This window comes from Mytilus galloprovincialis, chromosome 10, assembly GCF_965363235.1.
Source record: "Mytilus galloprovincialis chromosome 10, xbMytGall1.hap1.1, whole genome shotgun sequence".
In the NCBI taxonomy this organism is placed as follows: domain Eukaryota; kingdom Metazoa; phylum Mollusca; class Bivalvia; order Mytilida; family Mytilidae; genus Mytilus; species Mytilus galloprovincialis.
In genome coordinates, this window is record NC_134847.1 from 46,337,808 (window position 1) to 46,362,323 (window position 24,516).

General features: G+C 30.6%; 1 protein-coding gene across 1 annotated transcript in view; it reads left to right on the forward strand.

Annotated features, from left to right (window-relative positions):
* The window catches only part of LOC143047654 (uncharacterized), a 58,878-nt gene that overhangs the window by 16,306 nt on the left and 18,056 nt on the right, over positions 1 to 24,516 (forward strand). The window contains exon 4 of the mRNA XM_076220840.1: positions 23,597 to 23,718. Within this exon, the coding sequence (XP_076076955.1) occupies positions 23,597 to 23,718 (122 nt within the window). The remainder of the gene's footprint in view (positions 1 to 23,596; positions 23,719 to 24,516) is intronic.

Genomic DNA, 24,516 nt, shown 5'->3' on the forward strand with positions numbered 1-24,516 from the left:
CAAGGGACGATAACTGTGTACTCGGACCTAATAAGATAGAAAAAATTGACCAATCTTAATAGAATTTAATATGACCTAAGCTTAATAAACTATGAGACTGCTTACAAAGTTTCATGGCAATAGGATATATATTAAAGACAATATGATAAATTCTATATTCAACATTGCGTGTTAAAATTTGACGTTAAAATTGAAAAATTTCAACTATCAACATTTGGGGCTTTAAAAATCAAAATATTGCAAAAAAAACCTTTTTAAATGCCTTAATATATAATATATTATGTATCAAAAGCAAGAGAATACTCATTTAATTTATCAGACTTAGCATAATTATTCAAAAGTTAAATTTATATGAGCCTGTGCCTAAAAATGGAGGTTTTTCAATTAAGGGTGGCCTTACACGAAGATGCAATATTTTCCAGCAATTTTAAATTTGTGAAATTTTTTTAGTTATAAATAATCCTTACATATGTATTTATTGTACTTTAAATGGAAAGAAAAATTACAAATAGCATATCATATTAATTTAAAAGGGTCTTAGGCCAAGTAAGACTGAAAATAGTTTAGGGTCAATTTAGGCCGTAGCACTTATTTACATTTAAAAATGCATACTGAAGCTATAAGAAATAAAAATTTGTGTCTTTTTCATTATTTCTATACTCAAGTTACATGATACAATAAATCTGATCATACAAGGACTCTTTTATTCAACTTTTTGTGCATACAGTATGGTCAAATGCAAAGATTTTTCAATTTTTAGTGAAAAACTTGCATGCAATTTTAGCCCAAACAGGCTTATATTTGAACCACTTGCTATCCTACAGAAGAAAAGAGAGATATTATGTGAAATGAGACAGGTTCAAAAGACATTACAAAGTGCTTTTTATACAAATTTAGTGAAATCTTCAATATGGACTTCAACTTTTATCCAAGCTCCTCACATTTACCTTGATCCAAACAGGGCATTAGACGAGGGTCATTTATACAGCACATTTTGCACACATTATCTGAGATAATCTTCTTTTCTGTAGATTAAGAGTTCACAAATGAGTTATACAACTGGATTAAAGCAAAGAAACACACATATTGACACATAAATACCTGTCAGATATCAAGTTAAAATGCCACTTATGCATCAAAATTTAAAAAGCTTTGAAATGCTCATTTTGACCATGTAATGCCAAAATCGGAAATATTTGCAGATTTCTATCAAATAAAAGTTTAAATCCTTTAGTTTTATGCTTTTTGACAAATTGACACCATTAAACCATTCAGTTGCAAAAGTACAGGATATAGTTATTATACCACCGTGACTCATACTATTGTACACGTAATGGTATTCGAACAAGTACAACAACATAGCTGTAATATGGCCAGTAATATTCAAGCATAACAAACAAATCAAATCGATTTCATTGATATATCAATCACCAATTTGAATACTAGTATCTGCTTGTCTTATTAAGACGTCTAACACTTCCACATAGCTACAATATGGCCAGTAATATTCAAGCAAAACAAACAAATCATGGCGATTTCATTGATATATCAATCAACAGTTTGAATCCTAGTATCTGCTGGTCTTATTCAGACGTCCAACACTTCCAAACGATAAAAGCAAATGCTCAGAATCTATCACTACACAAATGTCTGATTTAGTAAGAAGGTATCATCACACTGCAAACTGCTCAGAGTCTGAATTGACCAGTTTTTGTGCTCGACCAGTAATCGAGCACACATTTTACTCGACTAGTCTCGACATTGTCTCGACTGTACTTAACTGTACTTAAGTGTACTCGACCCTAAACAGTTACACTGCTCAATGACAAAAAGTACTTAAAAATAGTAGCAAAATTGTGAATAAGTTTCTTCATTGTTTCTTAATCCGTAAAAATGTAATAAGAAAGGTTTGTTATAAATCATTTCAGTACTGAAGTTATGACCAATAAGCTGACACTACAAACTGCTCAGAGTCTGAATTGACCAGTTTTTGTGCTCGACCAGTAAAATCGAGCACACATTTTACTCGACTAGTCTCGACATTGTCTCGCCTGTACTTAACTGTACTTAAGTGTACTCGACTATGTTTCGACTTTACTTAATTAGTCTGATTCAGTACTTGATGATCTTTGTGTAGCCTGGAATGGTCTTGACCAAGGCTCGACCTGTCTCGACCTGTCTTAACTAGTCTCGACCTGTCTCGACTAGTATCGACTCAGTCTCAACCAGTCTCGACCTCTCTCGACTAGTCTTGACCTTCAAATTTAGTTTTGACTAGTGTTAATCAGCCCATCTAACTAAATTAAATATTGATCTTACAAAACTCAAGCTTATTAAGGTAGTTTGATTTATTGCTGTGAAATGAAAGAATTTAATTAGGTAAAAATAAAAGTTATTATATAATTTCAGATAGGCATCCTCATTTTTCTTTATAACTTTTTCAAATCAACTTGGATTTTCATCAAACTATGCAGCTATCTTAGATATATATCAAGCTTACTGAATCCACTGTCATTTACTTTTTTGTTGTATATTTGTAAAATTTAAGAATTAAAGTAATCTTGGTAAAAAAAAGCTAGAATTTGCAGTTCGAACAAAATAGAGATAGTACACTTTAAGTTTTTTAATAACTTTTTCAAATCAACTTGGATTTTCATCAAACTATGCAGCTTTTATTTCTACATATTGTAAAATTAAATTCTTTTATTTCACAGCAATAAATCAAACTACCTAATAAGCTTGAATTTTGTAAGATCAATATTTAATTTAGTTTGATGGGCTGATTTACACCAGGCAAAACTAAATTTGAAGGTCAAGACTAGTCGAGACAGGTCAAGAATGGTTGAGACTGAGTCGAGACTAGTTGAGACAGATCAAGACTAGTTAAGACAGGTCGAGACAGGTCGAGCCTTGGTCAAGACCATTCCAGGCTACACAAAGATCATCAAGTACTGAATCAGACTAATTAAGTAAAGTCGAAACATAGTCGAGTACACTTAAGTACAGTTAAGTACAGGCGAGATAATGTCGAGACTAGTCGAGTAAAATATGTGCTCAATTTTACTGGTCGAGCACAAAAACTGGTCAATTCAGACTCTGAGCAGTTTGTAGTGTCAGCTTATTGGTCATAACTTCAGTACTGAAATGATTTATAACAAACCTTTCTTATTACATTTTTACGGATTAAGAAACAATGAAGAAACTTATTCACAATTTTGCTGCTATTTTAAAGTACTATTTGTCATTGAGCAGTGTAACTTTTGAGGATCGAATAAATCCTTTGCTTTCACGTTTTTGTTTTGTTTTTTTTTTTTGGTTTTGAATGTTTCTGATGGAAGTGAATCAAGAAAGCGTGACAGATACACTTTATAAATACTTTATTTTTTCACTCTTTACTGAGAGGAAATATTTTTTATAACTGGAATCATTTCCGGAATGATATCTAAAGTGATGAAATTTTATGGACTTGTTTTGTAAAGACATTGAATTAAAATTACTCTCTTTATACAACAAAAAATTAAAAAAAATAAATAAATAAATACAAAACAACTAAAATATTGAATATGGACAAATGGGACAAATTCAATAAGACATAGAAAACTGATTAATTTCATATTCCAAGGAACGTTGATTTAGCTTCCAGTATATAATTATGCAGGGTAAAATGAATAATTAATGCTTTCAAATTGTCTTTATGCAATCAATAAAAAAATTTTATGTTGTCACCTAATTGCTTTAGCTCAATGTAATTTACAAAACAGTGAACGGAACAACATAGTATAGATAGTTGAGTCCTTGGAAATCATACCATAATGCCTTATTTATATACATAACATAATCTAATTGGTAGCCTTTTTTTTATCTGGAATCAATTATTTTTATAAGATAATTGTTATACATGTATGGGCAATCAAATCCATCCCTCCTAGCTACATGTTAATAGCAATATAAGGAAAAACATAGACGTCATTGAGAGGTGAATGTTACAGCTTTGCAACAAATATATATTGTCAGACTTCAATTAAACTGACTGAAAGATTATGATTTCATCATATGAACACCAGGCACAATCCTTCCCGTTAGGGGTTTAGTATCATACCATCATAACATATATGAGAAGAACATAACCCGTGTCATGCCAACAACTGGTTTTTGAATAAATGTGTTTAGTTCCGATGCAAAGACCCTATAAGTGAATCAATATTAACACCAAAATATGCAATCTTTAATGACCTGACAACAGTATCGTAACTATATCCCTTCTTAATAAGTCTATTCAAAGGTTTTGTTAGTTTTTGAGGTGAATACTGACACCTTTGTGCTTTATAAAGAATATTTCCATAAAAAAATTGGATGTGAAATACCTGAACGTATAAGAAGTCTGCATGTTTGTTTAAGTGGTCCTGTGACGCATGATACTAAACCTGACCTAAACAAAATAAGAAATATTGAAGTCACAAACAATGGTTGAAGTACTGAATAAATTGCAATCGTTTTATCTTAGCTTTTGTATCTAAAATAAAATCTGAATAAAATCTAAATATACACCATGTTTTTCAATGAGAAAACACACACTTATATTAATTTAGTGTTTGTAAATACAGTATGAAAAGAATGATAACAAAACTTGGAAATGTCTTTCATTGTCCCTAAAACATGGCCAATAAACTGCTATAAGACAAGTTTAATGTCTAGTACAGAGTTGGGAAAAAACAGTTATTTTCTGGCTTACCAACATTTCAAAAACTTTTGAAACAGCTGTTTATGATCAGATTCAGTTCTTCAAATACACAATGATGCGTTGCTATTAAAATGGAATTTATTGAATGATAAGTGACATAAAACAGCAACAACAACACAAAAAAAGGAAATTCTAAATTTCAATCTTATTCAAAATACTCATAAAATCTAATAACAAAGTTAAAACAAAAAAAAACATATTTTTACTTAATGAGAATGTGAGGCAATGTGGTATATAGAGTAGAAAAATCGAAACTTTGAACAGATTCAAAATCACTAATATAAGGATGCAATTTATCAAGTACTTCCAACGACTTTTTGACACTCCAAAAGGAACTATATCTTTTATGTATGATCGACTAAAAAATATATATACATTAATCAGTGCGTAATTATACCGTTTTAAAGAATGTTCGCAGTAAACTTAAAGTTCTCTGGAATCATGCTTCATACTCTAATAACGTAGGCTCAACTTCAAAGAGATTGCATACATCACCGTACCTAACTTATGATATTGGGTAATACCAAAATTGAAATAATGTATGATTTGAATACAGAAAACAAATGAATGAAATTAGTTATAATTACTCCACCATGATAACAGATGTTATGGTTTAACTATAAGATATATGTTTAAAGCCCTATGTGCAATCTGTTTAAGGCTCCAACTTAGTTACACTGATTAATTCTCTGAACAATTTACGATTCCACAACCTTATCCCCAGAACATTAAAACATTCACCCTCGTTTTTCTATTTGAAGCTCAAAAGATAGCAAATACTATGAATTATAAATTAGATCACTGTTTTTGCAGCAAAAGTAATAATACTTATATAAGTTATAGCTAATAAATGTCACTTACTATTCCCACGAGGAATATAAACTTCAAACAATATAATATGATCATTAGAAGAAAATTTCCAGTGACAAATTATCATTTTGAAGTAAAAGAGCATTAAACAATGAATCTCCGTTCCTGTTTAACGAAGTCAAACAAGAGAATATGCTTATAGAGAAGTGCGGCGTCATGTTTCCTTGTCATCTTCGAAGTTGTTATTTCATTAAAAAAGCAAAGACTCTTAATATGCAGCTATATTTATTTTCCCTGACTTACAAATAAGTATTTATCTTAGGTTTCTTATTAAATTTGGATCAATCGTTGCAATTATAGGATAAATCTTTTGATCCACGTGAATCATTAAACCAAATAATAAAAGCAATCTCTAGATAAATATTAATGAATAAGTATTGTATCAATGCAACAGTATCATTCTAATTATGCCATGAGAACTGTTTTTATTGCATTAGTTGTTTACAATTAAAAGACAGAATAATCATTAAAGAAAACTTTAGTACCCGAAAGTAACAATTAATTTTTGATCGATTTATGCCATTGATGTTTTTCTTTCTAATAGTGCTGAACTTTAACTTGGTAAATGTATTGTTTTGTGTTTTGCGTCATTGTATGACGTTATATTTAAAAGCGATTCTAAATTCTACACATTCTCATAAGATAAATGATTGAGGTTTAATGTCTTTCTACTCTCTGTGGGCAATGTTTACTTTTGATGCACTGGATAAAACATAACTAAAAAAAGTCTGTTGCAAAACACGAACCCTAACAAAAATGAAGAGATGGTATCAGGTCTTGAAAATAATGATGATATGCCTGTTGCACCCCGTAGAGTGTAATCAACGATGAAACAACCGATTGTACCACAGACATGTGTTGAAGCGTATTTACGGTCTTGAATGCATTAATTGTTAATAACTGCTGTATTTTCTGTACCTTATAATAAAGACATCGGGATATTTTAATCAATATTAATGTTTTTGACGTTAATTCTTTAATTGTGCTATTTCTTAAATAGATGAAATAATTAGTCAATTAAGAATAAAAACCATAAGAACGAAAATAATGCTATAAATAGTGTTATATTCCTAATATGTTATATCGATGTCTTGTTTTAATAAGTGAGATTTGATTTCATGGCGCAAATGATACCACTGTTTTTTGTTAAAAAGTGGCGTAAACGTAGCATTGCTGCAAATGAGACATTGCTCAAAAAGTTGCATTTTTATCGTAAACCTTTTCCTAATAAAATTATTAATTATTTTGTAAATAAAAAGTTTAACTTATCCCTTTATAAAAAATTATTTCCTGTCTAATTTTAAGTTTTCTATGTACCTTTAGGACAACTAATAAGGATGTAAAGACATCACTTTTACCTATAGTTATTGTTCTGTTCACACATCGTTGTCAATACAGTAGAATTTGATGTTACTGTCATACAAGTGAGAGGTTTAGCTAGCTTTAAACCCATGTTTAAGCCACCATTTACATAACGCACCAAGTCAGGGATATGACATTTGTTATCCGTTCGTTTTATGTGTTTGAGCTTTTGAATTTGTCATTTAATTAAGGACTTTCCTTTTGGAATAAATATTAACAAAATATTTTCCGCTTTTTACGAAGTCTTCTTTAGATTCTGAAACAATGAATTGTATTCTAAAAGTGTTAGTATCGAATGTACCTTATGACGGTTAAGTTCTACAACCATGTTGTTAGTCACCTAAAATCGCTTTCATATGTTTAATACAAGTGCAAAAACGTTTAGAAAAATCACCTGATGTTAAATCTAATAATCAAAGTTAAGTGATCATGTACAACGTTTTAGTGATAACAGGAATAAACATATGCAACCTGTGATGTAACAACTTTTAAACAAGTGAACAATGTGTATAAAAACCAGCATTTAAACCGATATCTGCAATTGGTCCTAGCTGACAATTTCAGACTTTTTGAAACATATTGTTTTTGAAAGAAATATGGATTTGCCTTTTTACTACATGTTTGCTTATTCTATTAACTGAATAAAATAATAAATCAAAATTAAACTGGTGATATTTATCGAAATTATGTTCAATAATTTATAAATTTGTGGGTCCCAAGCTTTTTTCTGGATTTTTTATCTATAGGAAAGCTGAAGCCATACAATATGACAGCCAAGAATATATAGATAAAAGTAGAAGTAAGATTCAATACGATCATACGATAATTGTATAGGATATAGTTATTATACCACCGTGACTCATATTATTGTACACGTACAACAACATAGCTACAATATGGCCAGTAATATTCAAGCATAACAAACAAATCATGGCGATTTCATTGATATATTAATCACCAATTTGAATACTAGTATCTGCTTTTCTTATTCAGACGTCTAACACTTCCAAACGATAAAAGCAAATGCTCAGAATCTATCACTACACAGATGTCTGATTTAGTAAGAGGGTATCATCAACTAAGTAGCCAGAACTTCAGTACTGAAAGGATTTATAACAAACCTTTCTTATTACTTATTTGCGGATTAAGATACAATGAAGAAACTAATTCACAATGTTGCTACTAATTTAAGGTACTTTTGGTCATTGAGCAGTGTAACTTTCTCGGTTCGCATAAATCCTTTGCTTTCACGGTTTGGTTTTTGTTTTTTTGGTTTTTTTTGGGGGGGGGAGGGTTGAACGTTTCTGATAAAGGTAAATCAAGAAAGCGTGACACATACAATTCATAAATAGTTTATTTTTCATTCTTTACTGAGTAATATTTTTTTATAGCTGGAATCATCTAAAGTGATGAAATTTTATGGACTTGTTTTGTAAAGACATTGAATTAACATTATTCGCTTTAAACAACAACGATTAAAAACAAAATAAATACAAAACAACTAAGATATTGAATAAAGAAAAATGGGACAAATTCAATAAGACATAGAAAACTGATTAATTTCATATTCAAAGGAACATTGCTTTAGCTTCAAGTACATAACTATGCACGGTCAAATGAATACTTAATGCTTTCAAATCGCCTTTATGCAATCAATTAAAAACGTTTTATGTTGTCACCTAATTGCTGTAGCTTAATGCAAATTACAAAACAGTGAACTGAACAACATAGTATATATAGTTGAGTCCTTGGAAATCATACCATATTGCCTTATTTATATAATAACATAATCTAATTGGTAGCCGTTTTTATCCAGGAACATTTATCTTTATTTTTTTTATAAGATAATTGTTATATGGGCAATCCCTGCTAGCTACATATCTATAGCAATGTAAGAAAAAAAAACATAGACGTCATGGAGGGGTGAATTTTACAGCTTTGCAACAAATAATTATAAGATATTTATTCTTGTATAAAACATATCTTAAGGAGATCACATTTTTTTCAACGTTCTATCGTGCTTAATGGTAAGCAATGATTAACAATAATCAATCAATTGAATAGAATATCACTCAACAATCTTAATTAGATACTACTACATTATATCTCCACAAAAAACTTACAGTGTAGAAGATAGATCTTGTAGCATAATTAGACGTTTCATACGTCTGACCAAACCTCTTCACAGTCTACTGCAATGACAATACGAATGAAAAAAGGGGGGTAAATGAATGATAATAACAACAAAAAAGAAAAAAGTTGGTTCGAATGTAATTGATTGCGTTTATTACCAACCATTCCACTGAAAAATTAAAACGTAAATATGTTTGTTTAAGTGGTCCTGTGACGCATGATACTAAACCTGACCTAAACAAAATAAGAAATATTGAAGTCACAAACGATGGACTGAATAAATTCCAATCGTTTTCTTTTAGCTTAAGTATCTAAAATAAAATCTGAATAAAATCTAAATATATACCATGTTTTTCAATGAGAAAACACACACCTATATCAATTTAGTGTTTGTAAATACAGTATGAAAAGAATGATAACAAAACTTGGAAATGTCTTTCATTGTCCCTAAAACATGGCCAATAAACTGCTATAAGACAAGTTTAATGTCTAGTACAGAGTTGGGGTAAAACAGTTATTTTCTGGCTTCCGAACATTTCAAAAACATTTGAAATAGCTGCTTATGATCAGATTCAGTCCGTTAAATACACAATGATGCGTTGCTGTTTAATTAGAATTTATTGAATGATAAGTGACATAAACAGCAACAACAACAAAAAAGGGAAATTCTTAATTTCAATCGTATTCAATAAAAGCAACAGTAGTATACCGCTGTTCAAAACTCATAAAGCCATGGACAAAAAACAAAATCGGGGTAACAAACTAAAACTGAGGTAAACACATTAAATATGAGAGGAGAACAACGACACAACATTAAAATGTAACACACACAGAAACGGACAAGTATTAGAAAAATTTCTATGAGAATAACAAATATAACATCAAAACCAAATACTAATAAAAACTAATAACAAAATTGAAACAAAAACATTACATAGTACAATGCCAGGAAATAACCGTTCAGAAAAATGTTAAAAGAAAAACGAAGAATACTGTAAATGAGAATACAGATCGTGGGATGAAATACTCTGAAATAGCCGATGTATTAAATGAATACAACTTTAATTACCGATTCAAAGTTTTGAAAGACATTAATGTAATACACAAAGAATGCTTTTGAATCGCCTCAGTCGTACTTTATTTAAATAATTCATTTTCCTATGGCGTTAACCAGTCTAAATCGTCACGTAGTATCCAAGGGTAATGGATATCATTTCGTTATTAGATAATTGATATAATGGCATTTTAACCTAATTTCTTCTAAGGCATTTAAAAACAACGGTGCTCTAAAGTATATGGACATCAACGTAAGTTTTAAAACTTTGTATCAGAGTATCTTTAGATCAGTTTAATTAACTGTAATATTCCTGAAACAATACACTAACAAATCTATATTGAACGTAGTATCCCAGTATAATGGACACAATTTCTCAATTATGTAATGGCCATTGTAACAATGCATTCTATTCATCACTGTTCCTGTTTACATCAGTGTACTATAATACTAATAATAGTCGTCAATGAAGGGGTACATTTTACAAAGTTAAATATTGTGAAACCTTGAGTTAAACCCAGTTAACCGTTTCCAATACTTCTATGTAGCCTAATCGTTGATCTAGATAAACTATATTAGTAGTTAACATTAATCAATTAAATCAAAACTATCATTTATGCATATCAATAAATAAAACAAAACTAGCTTTTATGTTTATAAATAAATATGCTACATTAAATCTCTACGTATGTATGATATAAGTAATGATACAAAATAAGATAGTGCATACGTCTGATGATGATTCTATTAATTAAGAAGTGCAACACAAAAACCTCAACAGGTGAATCTCTAGTGTCTTATTAACGTGGCATGTAGCGCATGAATAAACTAAACTTAAACCATTTAAAGTATAAATTATTGCAGACACGACCAATTGTCACATAGCAGATTGAATCTCTTTGGTGATATTATTGATAATATGTCAAACAATAATCGAGTAATATTTGATTTTAATGATTTGTTTTGGTTACTGCAAAAACACACAACTATCCCCATGCATCATGACAGGAATCATAACAAAACTTTCAGCTGGTTTTCTTAATCATTAATGCAAAGTGAATACAGTGGTACTTTATTTCATGTACAATATTCAATTCGAAGCTTAAAGGAAGATTGTGTTTCATTCTGGCTTCCGAAGTGATAGGAGCAGCTGCCTATAATCAGATTCGGTCGTAAAAATACATAATTTTACGTAGATTGGTCGTTAAAATTTGCTAAACTTAAGTATACTAAAACGAAATACATTTTGTTTTATCTAATCCCAAAATAACAATTATGAAAAAGCTGAAATAAATGTAAAATAAGTGATATCAAGATTAAAAGAAAAGAATATCTTGCCTTAAAAGTACGATTTTTTTTTACCTTATCCCAAAATGTAAAAGTATGAAAAAAAATTGAAATAAATGTAAAACAAGTTTATATCAAGAAAGAAATACCTTGTCATGAAATACTACGAAATATGTCAAGTATAATAAATATACTTCTTGAATTGTAAAAATATGTAGGATTTAACGGAAAAGCATGAATGAATTGTTTCATATCGCATACGTCGTCGTCAATAAAATTAACCATAACAATTTTCTTGCACAAGATGCGCATTTCGACAATACATGTCTCTTCAGTGATGCTCGTGGCCAAAATATTTGAAATCCAAAGCTTATATAAAAGATGAAGAGCTATAATCCAAAAGGTCTAAAAAGTATAGCCAAATCCGTGAAAGGAATCAGAGCTTTACATGAGGTAGACTGGTTCCCGATCGCAATATTCAGTATGTTACACATATACCAATATAACGACCGGGACGAGCTTAACGTTACCTTGAACTTGTTTACAACGTTCTTCAAAATCGGAGGTATTTCCAAACCAAACGTCGTCTATTGGCGAACTTTTTAATTTTGGCGTCTTAGGAGACGCCCCTCACATGATGAATTCCGAGATCCATCTCTAGAAGATATTATTTGAACATTACAATTAAAAAGATAAACAGGAACAAATGAAAAGAAAAAATGAAATGTTATGAATAAAAAAAACTAGTTTTTGATTCCAGAACTTCGATCTGAATAGAGAAATGATGAGACCTGAACGTACCTGAAATCATAGTTATCAGTTATTCTAACTTTTAATTTTTACTGTTTTATATTTCAATGGAATTTCTTTAACTTTATCAAAAAGTTCTATATAATATTTAATAAGAAATTATGAAAAATATTGTTGACCATTGTCAAAACTCGGACCTTAGCGAGGAAATCAAAGTGGCAGAGGCTATTTTGCCGGCTCTGAATAATATATCTCTGAAATGGCTAATTTATCGGCAACAGCAATATCGTGACTGTGTTGCGGGTGCTGGAAAAATAGAAAATATGTTTATTGTGTTGGCATGTGGTAAACGGAAGCCAAACTAAAAACTATTCTGTTTACACATACATGCATGTGTATGCAATTCAAATAACTGACCCGTTGTTTCAAAAGCAAGTTTAATTTAAAAAAAAAAGATTTTTGAAGCTGTGATTGACTTTCTTATATTGTACTAGAACACACCCGTAATATCGCGGGTCCGTGACTGAATTAAAGTATATAACTATGCGTAAGCCTTATTTTAGTATTGGTATTGTCATCTGATAAAGTCATGCCGATTATAAGATGCAGTTTTATCTGCTTTCAAAATCTTTGTTTGAACCCGTCGACCTGGAACTTAATAATTATTGGTAATATAAATTATTTGGAAAACGAAAGGTCCTGGAATGGAGTATTTTTTAATCAACAGCATTGTCTATCTATATTAGTTATAAATAAAGTTGAATTCTTTTATTCGCTGTTTTACGTCATACCCGCTAACAAATTGAAAGCTGTACCTATACGCCTTATTTTAAGTCCAGATTTTTAGTATTCTTATTGTTATCTTAGAAAGTCTTAATGATTAAAATACTACAATAGGGAACAATTTGACAATGATTGAATTTAGTAGTGTAAACCTTGTGATTGTGACCCGTGTATATAGCAAAATCCTAAATACACCGTTTGATGGTGCGCCTGTCAGATGCGGAACGTACAGATAAGGTAATAGGTAACAGTTGAATATACTATTGGTATCGGTATCGGATTCGACCCGGAACTTGTTAATTATTGACAATATTAATTATGTGGAAAACAAAAGGGTCTGGAGTGGTGTAATTTTTAATCTACACCATTGTCCTATATTAGCTATATATAAAGTTGAATTCTTTGATTAGTCGTTTTTACCCGATGACGGCTGACAAATTGGACCTCGTTATTTTAGTATTATAGATGTGGAGCAGGATCTGCTTACCCTTCCGGAGCACCTGAGATCACCCATAGTTTTTGGTTGGGTACGTGTTGTTTATTCTTTAGATTTCTATGTTGTGTCATGTGTACTATTGTTTGTCTTTTTAATTTTTAGCCACGGCGATGTCAGTTTATTTTATATTTATGAGTTTGACTGTCGCTTTGGTATCTTTCGTCCCTCTTTTATCAAATTTATGATGCAATGATATATTTTCAACTTTTTTTTAACCAACAATTAATAAATCTGTGTTTTATTTTCATATAATGAATGTATATAGGGGGGTCGGGCATTTATCGGGGCTCTAGTCCTATAACATATGACTTCGTATTCTTATTCAAGGTGGCACATTGATCGCAAGAACACTCAGTAAATAGAAATAGTGAATAATGCCCCGAGGTCATATGTTATATGACAAATCGGGACTCCAGGGCCGGGATCAGGTGTTTTTAAGCTTGGTATTAGGGATCAATCCTTTCGGGATCCGGGAATTGTTTTCGAAATTTCAGGATTTCGGAATTTCTTTAAATTCGGGACCTCGGGATTTCATATTATTAAGCCCTTGATTTCGGGATCAGCCCTTCGACCATGCACGGCTTTCATAGTACTTTTCAAAAGTAAATATTAAATTTCACTCTTTGATACAAAGACCCTTCAAAATAACAAATTAACTATATAGCTGGTAAAACAGCCTTTTCTAGATAAATAGGCCATTTTGCCGGCTTGAATTGAAATATTTTAATCAGACCCTGTAAAATAGCCACTGCCAATTAAAATATGATACCTATATTGACCAGATAATTTTCGATCAAATCTTTTTTTTTTGATAGTATATTCAATTAATGCTTTTGACAAAAATCTAGATTTCAAGGAATTTACTCGAGAAAATAAATGAATGGAATTTATTAGTGAAATTTCAGATCCATTTAAGATTTTAATTCACCATTCAGGTCAGAGTTTTGGTTCCCAAAACATATTTTTCATGATTAAATTTTAATTTGTTTTTCGTTTTACAAAATCTACAGTTGAAGAAAATACATTGAATACTACAAAAATTATTGAAGTTTAAATAAGTCTGACCATAGATTTTCAGATCAGTTCAGGTCTAATCATTTCTCTGTTCTTTACTAGTCCAGGTTTTGGCATCAAATATTTGTTTTTTATTTGAAAAAAAACATATTTTTGATAAAGTAGGGTTCATTTAATAGAATTCTTATTTGAAGAAAAAATCCATTGAAAAAAAGCATCAATTGTTATTTGAATAATTTGAGTCATATGTGTTGAGGTCTCTTATCTGGGATTCTATTTGAAATGTATGGGGGAGGACACTGCTCAGCAGTATAAATGTATTCCAATTTCTTGATTATCTTCTGTTTGTGTTTTTTACATCAATTTCATGTATCAATTTAGATTCAGTTTTATGTAATTTTTTGATGTTTGGTTTGTAGCTGATTTAGAGCTCATCTGGCCCAAAGGGCCAAATGAGCTTTTCTCATCACTTGGCGTCCGTCGTCTGCCGTCATCGTCGTCGTTAACTTTTTACATTTTGAACTTCTTCTAGAGAACCACTTAGTGTTGGATAATCGGTTGAAAATACCAACCGATTATCTATTACAATCGGATGACAGCAACCAACCGACTATCGGTTATAATCGCTTCATAATACCTTGCCCTTTTGTTTTTTAAATGAAATCATGCATTTAGTCTCATTGTACATGTCTAATGTGTATATTTTTAATATCATTGCAGAGTTTATATATTCATATTTATGATCTTTTATTTCCCTTTCATATTCTGGCATACTAAATTATAATTCTGGTACCTTTGATAATTATTTATTTAGCAGTTAAAACAATGAATTAATAAGAATCAAGATTCATATTAAAGATATTTTATCTCATAATTACAACATTAATTACCAACAGTGACACTAACATTTCTAAATTTCAATGGTGTCAATAAAATTTCAATAACATAGCTGTATAAACATTTGAATGCTTCTAATTAGGAAAAGATATATTAAGTTTTTAACTTTAAAAAATTTAAAATTAACAGAAAAAATAAAACAGTGCATTTGCATTATAATATTTACAGTAAACAAAAGGGATTAAGCCAAAGTCTGTTAATTCGTGTAGAATGCTTTTTTTTTCATTTTTGTGATCATTATTTTCTGTCAATTGTGTCATTTGTGCGTCTGAACTTATGATTGCAAGAATGCGGAATTAAAACATAGTTAAACCGTATCCGATTCGTGATTCTTATATTTATTAATGGCGGACAAATTTCGGAAAATTTACAAAAATAAACGATGTTTGGCAAGCAATTTGGAAAGGAATATGACGTTTTTTATGCTACAAATGGATAAAACATTAATAAAAGGCAATTTGCAATACGTTTTAATGAAGCAAAGAAATTATTTTGTCTAAAATCAGAATGATTTGTACGCTCTCAAGTAACAAGAACCAGTATTGAAAGAAAGTATTTCATTCAAAGTTATTAATCTTAAATAATATTCCTTCAATCTGCAAATATGTATAGTCAATGCTTTTGTCACGTTTATAGAGAAGGAAATTGGTTATTGGTAATTATAGGATGTTTGACATTGTTATTGTCATCGACTGGTATTTTTGTTATTATTTGTTTGACTGCGCATGTAAAATGCAAACCGTAAACGGACCGGAAGTTGACAAGCTAAAAGTCCGGAAACTTTAACGACAATCGATTGAACAAAATCCCAATCGATTATCGACATCGCCAGGCCCAACCAACTGATTTCCGACTTATTCCGATCATCGGAACAACACTAGAACCACTGAATGGAATTAAACCAAACATGGCATGAATGTTCCTTATGAGGTGGTGAACAAGTGTTGTTACTTTGTAGCCGATCCATCATCCAAGACGGCCACCAGCGGGGTACTTAGTTTAACATAGGACCCTATGGGAAATACATACAAATGTCTTCTTTTAGAGAACCACAGAATGGAATGAAACCAAACATAGCATGAATGTTCCTTGTGAGGTGCTGAACAAGTGTTATTACTTTGTAGCCGATCCATCATCCAAGATGGCCACCAGCAGGGGACTTAGTTTAACATAGGGAAATCTTCTTTTAGAGAACCACAGAATGGAATGCAATATTAAACCAAATTTGGTCTCAATCATTATTTAAGTACCTGTTATGATTAAAAAAAAAATTTCAAAAACCCAAGTAGAGTCAGGTGAGCGACACAGGCTCTTGAGAGCCTCTAGTTTTGTGGCACTCTTTCTTTTAAAGTTAATTTGCTTTTTGGTTGGTATTTCTTTCTTTTGGTCATCATGGTCATGAATATTAATTTGTAATTATGAGGTTGGTAAATTAAAGCTTTGCTTACACGGAATGGCAAGCTAAAAAGGACCACAAAAAATACTATTGTAAAACAATCCATGAATAAATTTGATCTATGATACAATGTAAAAGGACATATACAGGGGACTTTGGGAGTCAGATATGTATATTGAATTGCATCCAAATAATGTGGCAGCAGCTTGAATTGCAATTGATATAACCCACATACTTCATTTTGTGTACTTCAAAGTAATATGTAATTATGTATATACCTATTAAAAGTCATTGTATTTTCATAGTTAATAATAGCTTCCTATAGCTGTATAAGAAACCTATCGGAATGCAACCCGAGTATAAATCTCACTTTCTTTGGTATTATTTTCAAAGGTATACCATTATTTTGTTTTTCATTGTCTTTGATAAGAAACAAAAATTTCAAGTGTTTTTTTTTTTACATTGGAACAACATAGTCAGTGTGGGGCCACTAAGCTAAACTGCCCGCTTTGCACCAGCTGATATAAATGAATGCTTAGGGTGGGAATCGAACCCACATACACCAACTCTGTTGTCCTATATTTTTAAATGAATTAAAATTTGCTCAAAGAATAAACAACCAAACAAATTAAGTATAACAAAATTTAATAAAATGCTCCAGGGCGCAGCTTCATACAACCCCAGAAGTTGAACCCTGAACAGTTTGGTCAAGTATCACCGGACACAACATTTAAGCTTGATACAGCTCTGAATTTGGATTGTGACACAGAATGAATGTGGTCTATTAAAGAACTTATTTTTTTTTAAATTGGACATTTATCTTTTATGGTCCAATATCCAAAATCTAAATACATGGTTAGATTCAGCATTTTAAAGAACCTCAAAAATGCATTTTTGTAAGGAAATCAAACAAAGTTTAAGTTTGGACCCTTTTGACCTCATATGGACCAATTTGATTACAGGGCCGAAAAATAAAAAAAATCTAAATACATGGTTGGAAACTAGAAAAATGCCTATTTGTATCCCTTTTAAGGCCTTTAATTCCTAAACTGCTAGAACCATAACCCCCAAAATCAATCCTAACCTTCCTTTTGTGGTGTCGAATCATGTGTTCTAATTTCATAGAAATCATAGACTTAACTAAAGCTATTGTCTGGAAACTAAGTGTCTTTGGACGACGTGGATGATGACGCCGGATTACGACGACAACAATATATGGTTCATGCATAGTCTTTCATTGTATTATTATAAATGTTGGTTTGCTAGATCCAGCTTTAAAAATCCTAGATCCAAACACCAGCCCAGGGACTTACTGAAATTAGTAATAAAAAAAATCACTTATCTAAGTAGCAAATTTACAGTTTCGTCACAAATTGTGATTTTGAAGTTTAATATATACCAAAATTTTTAACATATAGGTTTAGATATCGATTATATCTTATTTTTTGTAAAATTGGAAAAACTGCTTTTTAATAGCATAATGGCATTGAAGGTTAATTTTTGCCTTTGATGCAAACATTTATGTCTAAAATCCATATTTGCTGGAAAAATGTTAAAATGAAGGCTTTATATTATAAACCGATACTTTCGTTACAGATTTTTCCCAGTAGTGGGAGTAAATTTTGCTGTAAAATTCAAGGTTTTATACACATGATATAAGGTAGTAAAATTTTATTATTTGCGATCACAATTTCACTGTTCTTAATCTATATAGCTAGGTGTTAAAAAATTAGTGGTGGAAATTTTTAAAAATAGTAATACTTAAACAGTTTTTTTTTGGGAAGAAAATAGAGGTACATTGTATATTTAAACATGTGATGATGGACTCTCCACAGACTACATAATACTGAATTCTTTGTTTAATTGTGCAATTAATTTCTTCAGAATTTTTAATCAACATTAAGAAATTAAAACTCAACCCTCTGAAGACTGCAATTCATCTTTAAACCTGTGATTCCAGAAATATTTCAAAATTTTAGAATATCAATATGAAATCTGTAGTCTCTTGTGTCTACAATGTATATCCAGATACAGCATTAAATTTATTGCCCATTTCTTTGCAGAATAATCATTTTAATTACAAAACAAAGTATACAATACAACATAATATGAACTAATTTAAATAAGATAACAACTAATTTTTATTATTATAATTTATTTATATTAAAATTATTCAGTTCTTGTTTTGTTTTTTAAAACTAATAAGTTCTGTCATTCTGTAGCAGCAGCTGATTGATCTAATGGTATCATTAATCAATAAACAGATGAATTTGTTTTCATCATTAAAAATAATTGGTGGTCAGATAAACATAAAATATTTAGTTTACTACATGTGCATTTAACTCATTTATGTCAAATTATGAAGACTGCAAACACACAATATATAGACATGATAGAGTGAACCATATATCAAATGAAACCATCAGAAGGGGGGGGGGGAGGATACAAATCTCTTGAGATATCAAATGTCACTCTTTTTTTTACATGATTAAACCTGATGGATTAAAACATTTTTAGTTTTAGTCATGCACCAGTTTGTCTACACCCATAGTAAATTTTCAGGTGCAAATGTGACCATATGTGTAAATTCCCTGTAGTAAACAGATGGTCTTCATGTTTTTCATTTGTATAACTATAAGTACAATATAGACATTTCCCCACATATATGTCATATCTGGTCATAAATGTATGATACAATTCTGCTTCAAAATTTACTGCTTACATTATAGCCCGCCGTCATACATTTATTGTTAAACTATTGCGGTGATTCAGCCAAACAAATTTGATTTTTTTCTTTATTCATTCTTGTCCGATACTTATCTACTGCTATTAAGTCTTACAGGGTGTTGTAATTTATAGGTTGACATTGGTCTGACCAACATACAAGTCCTTGTCGTTGGATGTGCTTGGAATAAATCGTTTGCACATTTTTTGTCTGTGTCCCAATTTAAATCAGTAATATCTTAAATCAAAGAAAATACTTTTTTGCAGAAATGTGCAAAGTCGTTTTGTTATTTCCTGTCTCCTAAGGCCAAAATTTAAAGCTTTTGTTTACTTGAGGCGGACTCCCAAATGCCGACTTCCGGTCCATTTTGAAATTTAAATAATAACCCCGTACCGGGACCTCGTGAGAGAGTATGGCTAATAGCTAATACCTGGAACGTAGTACCGGGAACCAGGATATACATGAGGGAGATACATTCCTTAATTTATAATAATTTCTATCATTTTGTAACAGCAAATTTTAATAACACAAAAGATCCGTATTTTCATGCCAGTACCGAAGTACTGGCTACTGGGCTGGTGATACCATCGGGGACTAATAGTCCACCAGCAGAGACATCGACCCAGTGGTAGTAATAAAATTAACGGTACCAATTTTCTTACACCAGGTGCGCATTTCGACAATACATGTCTTTTCAATGGCTTTGCAAAAAAAGAATTCATTCATTCATTCAGTGATGCTCGTGGCCAAAATATTTGAAATCCAAAGCTTATATAAAAAGATGAAGAGCTATAATCCAAAAGGTCAAAAAAGTATAGCCATATCCGTGAAAGGAATCAGAGCTTTGCATGAGGGAAATACATTCCTTAATTTACATGCATAGGAACATTTTATATAGTACGTTAAGGCATCAGCAATCAAACAAGCGATCAAATAACGTCTTTGGATATCTTTGTTTACCCTGCAATTTATATCATCAAGACACTCTTAAATATCAATTGCACAGTTCAATAAATTGCAATTTGATGGGAACAACACAATAACAATGTTGAATAGTGACGTAGTATTCTTGCGCAATAGGCATAACTTCTGAATAAGACAATTCCAATTAGGGCGAGTCAATTCATTTCTACCAAGGCAACATGATGATCATCAGTGCAGAAATAGGCATACGTGTCAACTAATAGACGCCTATTAAGTGAATCAATTTTTTATCGATCATACTATAGATAATTTGTTAAACAAATGAGGTCCAATGATAAAATCAAATACATATTATGCGAGTATATTAATTTAAAAAGACCCAATTAAATATCCCCGTAAAATTTATAAATGTAGGATGTAACTAATGTAATAAAACAGAGCGTACATCTGACTAAACCTACTAGCATTGTTATACCATTATTCTATGTTATAACTTTAGATATAAAACTAATGCATAAACAATAACTGTCAAAAAAAAAATATGAAACACATAAACAAAAGCAAAGTTAAATAATAATTATATTAAATAGATATATATAATGTTGTTTATTGAGCGTTATACAAAATCCCAAACATGTGGATATTTACGATTCCATTAGAGGAAGGAATGCACTAAAATGGACCCAAAACCATTGTGAATCACAAACATATTGTATTTTATGACACCTCCTTAATGAACATTAGGACTGGTTTTGTGTATATGCATGAGCATGGATGAATATAGGTTTAAGATGTCACCTCATAAAATGAATACTTCGCAGTAATTAATTAGGCCCATGTTACAACTCTTCGTCCTTATTCTTATAATGTTTGTTTTAAGTCTCATGGAAACTATGCATGAATGATCACAAGGGTCCGATGTAAATGGATTGTAATCAAGAAATCAAGTACAATCAGTGTCACTGGCTTTGTTAATAATAAGTTGTGTCCCAAATTCAATGCAATTAGTTTTTCGAAATGATTGTTATATATCTTTGAAAAATATTGAATTTCTTAGGTTTGAAAAGATACGTATACTAGAGAAAAAAACTTTTATGGCATATGTTAAGATGATGATGGCGACCGTTTTTGTGTAAAAAAAATAAAATCAGAAAAATACTGAACTCAAAGGAAAATTCAAAACAGAAAGTCCTTAATCAAACGGCAAAATCAAAAGATTAAGCCAATCAACTGAATGGATAACAGCTGTCATATTATGACTTGGTAAAGGCATTTTCTTTGTGGATTGAACCTTGTTTTAAAGCAAGATAAACCTCTCACTTGTATGACAGTCGCAGTGCATGTATCTATATTTTGACAAATAACAATTGCTATTGTGAATTTAAAAAAATCTGTTTCAAACATTTTGAATGCCCATTAATCTATCAATCCTGTTTTTTGGTCAATAAAGTTTGTCATCAGAACATATTCAGAAGAAGAAAGACATATTTCAACATAAATACATACGCCATCGAATAGCGCCATCTCTTTTCCCTTCCGGAGTTAAGAGGCTTTAAAACAACTATTGTAATGTTTTATTGTCTTATAAAAAGTACAGCCCTTCACACTTAATTTTATAATATAAACCTTTCCTTTGACTTCCCTTCACATATTTGGCAGTAGTAATTACGTCTTTTTATTTATTTTCAATTTCATTTATCAAGTCATGATTAAGACAACAATAGGCTACAATAGTTTAAAGTAATAAATATTTTGATATTAGCCTCACTGATTAGTTTTATGTAGCGCGTCTGGCGTACTAAATTATAATCCTGGTACCTTTTATAACTATTTACAACACTGGGTCGATGCCACTGCTGGTGGACGTTTCGTCCCCGATGGTATCACCAGCCTAGTAGTCAACACTTCGGTGTTGACATGAATATCAATAATGTGGTCATTTTAACAAATTTCCTGTTCACAAAACTTTGAATTTTTCGAAAAACAAAGGATTTTCTTATCCCAGACATAGATTACCTTAGCCGTATTTGACACAACATTTTGGAATTTTGGATCATCAATGCTCTTCAACTTTTTACTTGTTTGGCTTAATAAATATTTTGATATGAGCGTCACTGATGAGTCTTATGTAGACGAAACGCGCGTCTGGCGTACTAAATTATAATCCTGGTAGCTTTGATAACTATTTACTGCTGTTCTTTAACATTAATTCGATTACGCAAGAGCAAATCTGAGTAATAAAATGAAACCGAGGTAAAAACATCATCATTTAGATGAAAACAACGGAACAACAAAATCACAGAACTACAACAAAATAAAACGCCAACATACATAGACTGTTGCTAACAACAGTCATATTCCTGACTTGGTACAGAAAATGTGAAGAGCAAATAATGCGTTTTTAAACACAACAACTCGTGATGTAAAAAAAACATGCATGTAAAGTATATATATGAGGTCACCTCGTGTAGTAGATGTATATGTCTTAGCTTTAAGTGATATAATTACTTTTTTCTCTAGTGGTAATCATATTATTATTATTATTATTATTATTATTATTATTATTATTATTAATATTATTATTTTATTATTATTATTATTATTATTATTATTATTATTATTATTATTATTATTATTATTATTATTATTATTATTATACAGTATTTATAAAAGCGCATTATATAATATTAGAATTACCCTAAGCGCTTTACAACATATATAGATTCACATATATAAGTAATCACAATAGAATATGAAAGCCCATGATAAAAACTCCTAAAACAAACAGATTCTAAAAATATAGCGTTGACAAACAATAAAATTTACATAAAATGGGCATGATAAATTAATTAAATGGAAACCGTACCAATAAAAGTAAGTTAAAAAAAATTAACAAAAATAAATGCTACAAAATTTGTACTCATTTATATCTTTCCATAATTGTAAAGTCAAAAACAGACAAAATAATAAAATATGTACTTGTTGGATTATTATTCTAAGGATTACTGCTGGAGAGGTCCAATAAGAGCCATGATCTCAGCCTACTCTTAATTATCAATTTAGAAAAAAAAGGATTTTATTAGCTTTAACCTTTTGATTTTTGAATTCAAGGGACTGAATAAGTGGCCTCATTATACTGATAGTTTTCTAAATTTTAATTTCAGGAAATGGAAACACGTAAATGTTACGATCGGAAAAATAGATGAACCTTTTTATATAAGTTTGGAAGTACAGTCACGTTATTACACTGCAATGGACAATTTGATGTTATACAATTGTGATAAAAGTAAGTGTGATGTGGGTATACATTTATTAGAAAAATAAACTTGTATAGTTAACTACGTTAAACGGAAAAGACCCACTTGGTATGCCATTTTATGTACTACATGTATATTGAATAAACGGGAGAGCGTTCTGATATAGGGCTGATATCGATTTTTAATTTGCAATTTTAATTGGAGTGTCTCACGTACAAAATCCGTATTTTTCCTCTTCAGAGTTATAGAGTTTTGTGCAATTTTCAAAACGTCCTTCATTCGAAACTATTTCTGTCGTTAACGACTGTGTATGAACACCTCAACCTTCAAATAAAGTCAGCTTATCTTAAAAAATAATATTTTATGTCTGAAACTTCTTTGTTGAAAGTTATTTCTCTGCATCTTTGATAATGTTGTTAACATAACTGTGGTGTATTCCAAAGGCTATCGTGTCTATTATAATTAACTTATTTTCAAGATATGTCGAACCTTTTGTAGTCAGAAATCCCTACTTTATTTCGGATTTGCATTGGAGTTCTCAAAAGTATTTTTTTTTTTATAAAGATGTTTAAAGTGATCATAATACACTCTCTATGCATGCCCTTTTCACTGGTTCTGCACAAACACATATATTTTAGGATTAAAACAATTACCGTAAACATGAAAATTCGTTTTTGAGATTAAGTACGAGTAAGACTAATTGATTGTTAAATGTATTCCGATTTGCTTCCCAGAAATTCAGTGTGGTAAAACCATCATATTCTCTTTCTATCATATACATTTTTTTTGTGTAAAAATCAATTCTTTAGAAATAAATTCTTTGTTCA